Source organism: Oncorhynchus mykiss, chromosome 3 (genome assembly GCF_057628025.1).
Source record: "Oncorhynchus mykiss isolate SJ-2025 chromosome 3, ASM5762802v1, whole genome shotgun sequence".
Lineage (NCBI taxonomy): Eukaryota > Metazoa > Chordata > Actinopteri > Salmoniformes > Salmonidae > Oncorhynchus > Oncorhynchus mykiss.
In genome coordinates, this window is record NC_143024.1 from 68,081,245 (window position 1) to 68,087,940 (window position 6,696).

At 46.3% G+C, this 6,696-nt stretch overlaps 1 protein-coding gene across 4 annotated transcripts in view; it reads left to right on the plus strand.

The window, feature by feature from the left end:
* LOC110504343 (diacylglycerol kinase beta) overlaps positions 1 to 6,263 on the plus strand; it is a 153,955-nt gene extending 147,692 nt beyond the window's left edge. For all 4 annotated transcript variants that reach the window (XM_090229984.1, XM_036974677.2, XM_036974675.2 and 1 more), the window contains 3 exons: positions 3,763 to 3,883; positions 4,960 to 5,020; positions 5,735 to 6,263. In XM_090229984.1, the coding sequence (XP_090086110.1) occupies positions 3,763 to 3,883; positions 4,960 to 5,020; positions 5,735 to 5,839 (287 nt within the window). In that variant the 3' untranslated portion in view covers positions 5,840 to 6,263. The remainder of the gene's footprint in view (positions 1 to 3,762; positions 3,884 to 4,959; positions 5,021 to 5,734) is intronic.
* Positions 6,264 to 6,696: the final 433 nt, after the last annotated feature.

Sequence of the window (6,696 nt, forward strand, 5' to 3'; positions counted from 1 at the left end):
CACAAGCCGAGGGTTTAGTTAGGACGCGTCCTTGGTGCTCCAGTCTGGTCCCCTGGGTTGTGGAAGGACGAGGCATTGGCTGACAAAATAGCCACCACCTCTGGGACGCCCTGGGTTAAATGTCCCCAGTGGACCAGGGAAACAGAAAGATGGGGGTGTTTGTATTTAGGATGTGTCCCATGTCTGATCAGTCAGTGGGCATCCAGGGCACAGGAGCACAAAATGGCCCCCATAGGCCAGGCAGGCAGGCAGAAAGATGGGGATGTTTGTATTTAGAGTGATTTCCCCTGCTCTGACTGATTTAGGATGGTTTCCCCGCTGGTTGATTAAGGAAGGTGTGACCATAACTGATGAGTGGGCATATACCCGGGGCACAGGGGTAAAGGGGAGAGGCTACAGGGCTATTTGTTCCCATTTGTCCCCATGGCAAGGGTGTTTTGTCCCCTCGGTCAAACCCAGCAGATCTATTCTCACAGCAATCAGTTATTTTCTGTGCATGTCAAATACTGCTTTCTCAGCCCAAGCATCATTTCAGTTGTGTAGAAAAAATTGAGACCACAAAATGTATTTAGGATGACTCACTCTGAAAACTAAAGTCAAAGCAGAAGTACATTAAACATCAGATTTCGCTGTAGGCTTACACTGTGTGTTTGTAGTTTCCAGTGTATTAATGATACTTTACAGTTGTATTTGCTTTAACCCCATAGGTAATGTGTCATGCTGTGGAGCCAGCATCTTTACTTGTGTTTTACCTTTGGTGATTTTGAATGGTTCACCCCATCCCTCATCTGTCATTTGCTGCAAAATTGTCATGTAAAATATTTAAGAGTGCGAGAGACTTACTGACTTACTTATTCCCATATGAACTTTAACAGCATCTTGCGTGAAGCACGAAATGGCTAAATTCTTAAAATGGAACACACATGACCTGTACTTTATGTATTGCAATTCCACAGAATGCAGCACAGCATATATGTTTATAAAGACTTTAAGTAGTCAAAATCTAACTTATAAGAAGCATAAACTCCAAAGAAGTAAAAATCCAATACTTCACACTAGTGTGTGTATTTTGTCTCATCTGCTCAGCTGTGCTGAAGATATAGATCATTTTAGCAAGAACAATGTATAGCCACTTTGACCTCTCACAGACTTTGTGGAAGTAATCTAATTTCCTTTGTGTACATTACTAAGTGTTCACCACCAATGACAGTTCATCTCACACAAGCTTCAGCTTGCATCAGATCCCTTGTGCAAGCCAAGCCAGTCGTCTCCTCCCTCCCTCTCAAATAAAGCAGCCACGCGACCGTTTCCTGTTTGTTGCATAAAGGCAGAACGGTTCGGGTGACAGCGATGTGAAACTGCCCAGGGCCGTACAGCACGCCTATAGCCCTAGTCAATCAAAACAGGCATGACTACACACACACACACAGTCACAGTCCCCCTATAGCCTAGTCAGTCAAAACAGGCATGACTGCACACACACACACACAAACACACTGTCACAATTCGACTATAACCTAGTCAGTCAAAACAGGCATCCCTGCATGTTAGGGCTTGTATGGGACAGGAGTGAAATTAGGTACGGGGCCCTTTGAGATGGTCCGATCAGTGCTGTGTGTGTATGTGTTTGTGCGTGTCTCTGTGTGTGTATGTCCCTCACTGGGCTGAGGATGGCTCCAGTGATTCACTATCGCAGACAGACAGGCAGGCTCAGCTCTCTCTGTGTGGATAAACTAGGCAGGAAAACTAGGCAGCTGGCAGAGCACAGGCCCTGCACTGTTAATCAGTTCAGGAGCACCTGAGATCTGCTCACACTGACATGGCTGATTAACTGGGGATATGGTTAAGTTAGACAGAGAGTGAGAGGGAGCAAATGAGAGACATTGAGATTGTAGTGGATAGAAAGTAGAGGAAGAAACCAGACCTGAATAGTTGAAGAATCTATTTAAATTGTATGCGGAAAATCTATTTCCTGGGTGCTTTATGAAGGCATTAATTACCTTCTTTAGCTATCTAAAGTTCCTGAACCATAAGCAGATGAGGATGTGTGTATTCTTAACGAGAGGATGAATAAAAATACATCAGTAGAGAGATAAAGTGGAGTCGCAATTCAACGGCTCAGACACGAGACGTATGTGACAGGGTCTACAGACAATCACGGACTACAAAGGGAAAACCAGCCACGTCGCGAACACCAACGTCTTGCTTCCAGACAAGCTAAACACCTTCTTTGCCCTCTTTGAGGATAACACAGTGCCACCGACCAAGGACTGTGGGCTCTCCTTCTCCGTGGCCGCCGTGAGAAAGACATTTAAATGTGTTAACCCTCACAAGGCTGCCGGCCCAGACGGCATCCCTTGCCGCGTCCTCCGAGCATGCGCAGACCAGCTGGCTGGATTTAAACGCTCCCTATCCCAGTCCGCTTTCCCCACTTGCTTCAAGATGTCCACTATTGTTCATGTACTCAAGAAAGCAAACTGACTAAATGACTTTCGCCCTGTAGCACTCACTTTTGTCACCATGAAGTGCTTTGAAAGGCTAGTTAAGGATCATGTCACATCTAGCTTACTTGACACCCTAGACCCACTTCAATTTGCTTACCGCCCCAAAAGATCCACAGATGATGCAATCACATCGCGCTGCACATTGCCCTATCACTCTGGACAAGAGGAATACCTATGTAAGAATGCTGTTCATTGACTATAGCTCAGCATTCAACACCATAGCACCCTCCAAGCTCATCATTAAGCTCGGAGCCCTAGTTCTGAATCCCGCCCTGTGCAACTCGGTCCTGGACTTCCTGACGGGCCACCCCCAGGTGGTGAACATCGGAAACAACATCTCCACTTTGCTGATCCTCAATACAGGGGCCTCACAAGGGTGCTCAGCCACCTCTTGTACTCCCTGTTCACCCATGACGGCATGGCCACGCACGAGTCCAACTCAATCGTCAAGCTTGCAGACGACACAACAGCAGTAGGCCTGATTCCCAACAATGACGAGACAGCAAAAATAACCTCTCACTCAATGTCAACAAAACAAAGGAGCTGATCGTGGACTTCAGGAAACAGCAGAGGGAGCATGCCCCTATCCACATCGACGGGACAGCAGTTGAGAAGGTGGAAAGCTTCAAGTTCCTCAACAGGTGCATCAAAGCTGGGACAGAGAGAATGAAAAACAGCTTCTATCTCAAGGCCATCAGATTGTTAAATAGCCATCACTAGCCACCTTCCACTGGTTATGCTACCCTGCACCTTAGAGGCTGCTGCCCTATATACATAGACTTGGAATCACTGGTCACTTTAATAATGGAACATTAGTCACTTTAATAATGTTTACATACTCATTTCATTTGTATATACTGTATTCTATTCTACTGCATTTTAGTCAATGCCACTTCGACATTGCTCGATCCAGTGTTTATATATTTCTTAATTCCATTCTTTTACTTTTACATTTGTGCGTATTGTTGTGAATTGTTAGATACTACTGCACTGTTGGAGCTAGGAACACAAGCATTTCGCTACACCCGCAATAACATCTGCTTTATATCTGTAAGTGACCAATAACATTTGATTTGATTTATTTAAAAAATAGGGGCCACAATCAAAAGGTACTACAGCCTGTCTTCAGCTGTTTTAGCCCCCTTCTATGACCTAACTAAAACTCTTCAAATCTCGTTAATGCATTTTACCATTCTCCATTTCCTTTGTTCTTTCTTTGCTCAGAAAGTATTAACTGATCTCCCTCTCCCTCTCCCAGACCTGAGCGACCAGTTGCTAGAGGTGGTGGGTCTGGAGGGCGCCATGGAGATGGGGAAGATCTACTCAGGCCTGAAGAGTGCTGGCCGCAGACTGGCCCAATGTGCTAACGTCACCATCAGGTCAGGACCCTTTCTGCAACTATCCCCTCTGTCTCTCCATCCATCCCTCCACCCCACTTCCATCCCGTTGTGTCTCCGTCACCAAATACAGAGCTGAGTCCCGCAGACAGAAGTGTCTCCTGCTCCCTTCTCTTCCTCACTTCACAGTCTTTAAAACAGAAGTGTCTCCTGCTCCCTTCTCTTCCTCACTTCACACTCTTTAAAACAGAAGTGTCTCCTGCTCCCTTCTCTTCCTCACTTCACACTCTTTAAAACGGAAGTGTCTCCTGCTCCCTTCTCTTCCTCACTTCACACTCTTTAAAACAGAAGTGTCTCCTGCTCCCTTCTCTTCCTCACTTCACACTCTTTAAAACGGAAGTGTCTCCTGCTCCCTTCTCTTCCTCACTTCACACTCTTTAAAACAGAAGTGACTCCTGCTCCCTTTTCTTTCTCACTTCACACTCTTTAAAACAGAAGTTTATTCTGAGCCTCTGTGTCCAGTAAACAGAACATTGACCTGCTGACTCACTCATTACAGCCACAGAGAGTCTGGTCATCATGGCCTGACAGATTAGCTTTTTCACACGTCTGAGGGCACTCAGGCCACTTTTGGATATGCCAACCAACCAATCTGTTTTAGAAAAGTGGAATTAGTTCACATGTTGTTGTTGCTCTAGCAGTTCCCGCTCCATTAAACATTCACAGTAAGGCCAAAGTTAAAGTACAGTTTATAGCGTAGTCAGTCAAAGCTTTCCCCTCACCTGTTTCAGCCTACCCTTAATATTTTCCGAAAACAGAATTAAAATAACATTCATCAGTCATTCTCCCATACTGAGTTTCCCTAGCTGGTGAGGCATACATGAAAGGCTTAAACTATCTTTGTGTGTGTGTGTGTGTGTGTGTGGGGGGGGGGGGGGGGGGGGGGGGGGGTCTGTGAGTTTGTTTAGAGTGGGGGCCTGTCTGGGAAAAGGACTCGTGGGAACAAAGACAGCAGTGTTTGACTCTGGTCCTGGGATGGTATGGACAGTATGAATGGGAAAATCGGGCCTCAGAGGTGCATGTGATCTGACTCTGACCCCCTATCTCTCTACTCACAGGACATCCCGGCTGCTGCCCATGCAGATCGATGGGGAGCCTTGGATGCAGCCCCCATGCACGGTCAGAGACTCACCACACACACTAACACACACCCTACACCCACGCTACACCTCCACCTGCCTCCCTTCCTGCTCCCTATGCCTTTTCAATTTCCTTCTCTCCTTCTCTCTTCCCTCCATCCCTCTCCATCACACTCCCCACCTTCACTGTGACAGCTGTGTTAATTGAAACAGTGTTTTGTCACAGCGGACCACTGACTGGTTATGTCATTAGAGGAGGAGGAAATGCTCGCTGGAATCCATTCACACATCACGTAGCAACAGCAAAATGCCCTCTGCTATATATAGAACAATTCAATTTAAATAGTGTTGAGAAAAGAAGTGTGTCACCCTAAACCTCAGCGCCCCATCCTCCTTTATGCAGTTGAACCTGCCGGGATGTCAGGCTGAGCTGAGGCACAGTGTTCGATGTTCTGTACTTTGTTGGTTATTTGGATTTCAAGGTCAGATAGTTGCTCTGAAAAGTGAATCTTCTATCTGTGGGTTAGCATGAAAAGCTGGCTATTTCTTTAGCAGGAAATGATGGTAAAATAACATAACATTATATGTTAAGGATTTAGAAGTAGAAAAGAAGGACCAGACTTCTGGACACTTCCTGGTCAAATGTCCTTTTGTCCCTCCTATGGATGAAGGCACATTGGTTTCTGAAGCAAACTTCCATTGTCCTACAAGAGTTGCTGAATATCGTTTCATCTTGTCCCTCCTCCCCTTACAGATCAAGATCACACATAAGAACCAGGTCCCCATGCTACTGGGCCCTCCTCAGAAGACCCCCTTCTTGTTCTTCAAGAGACGCAACAGAAGTCGGGACTATGAGTGAGGAGGACACTTCAAACTCCCCCCTCTTCACAAACACATTCACCAACCCCTCGGGACAACTCAATAGGTCCCACAGACCAAGGCATTGCCCCTTGGACCTACAGTACCACTTCAGAATGAACTGACTTCCTCTCAGTGTAATGACCACTTCCTGTGTATCCATGTTCTAGCTTCTAGAACTTCCTGTGAACTCTGAACTCTGACCCTGCCACTGGCACACTAGCTCAGTCAACCTCAGCTCCAGACTCAGCTTCAGCCCCAGACCCATCAGTAATGCCACACTGCCTTGGCAAAACACAGTGCCAGCAGCATATAGGTTCATCTAGGATACTGCCTTGGATCTCAAATGGAGGGATAGAGAGATGGAGTGATAAGGAAACACATAAAGAGAGAGAGAGACAAAGAGAGAAGCAGCAGAAGGGGAATGGGAAGAGAAGAGTAGAAGAAAATAAAGAGCGAGAGCAAGGGATGGGATGATTGACATACAGCAGATGAAAGTAGTATGGCTGTGTTGTGTGTGTGCGTGCGTGCGTGTGTGTGCGTGTGTGTGTGTGCACGTGTGTGTATGTGCGTGCGTGTGTGCAAGTTCTCTCTCTCTTTGAGGAGCCTGTTGAATAATGGATCAGAGCTTGTAGAGTATTCACTCCAGTGTCTCTCCACGGCACAGAACACTGCACTGCCTGAGAGATGAAACGGAAAGAGATCATCTATTATTGACTGCTTCGTTTACGCTTGACGGTGGCAGCAGGGCAAAACACACAGTAACAATGGCCTGGGAAGCATGGGAAACTCAAACTAACATGCAGGGATTTTTTCCCCCCAGCATATTTGCTCACAACAACCATCTTTAGCCTAGTT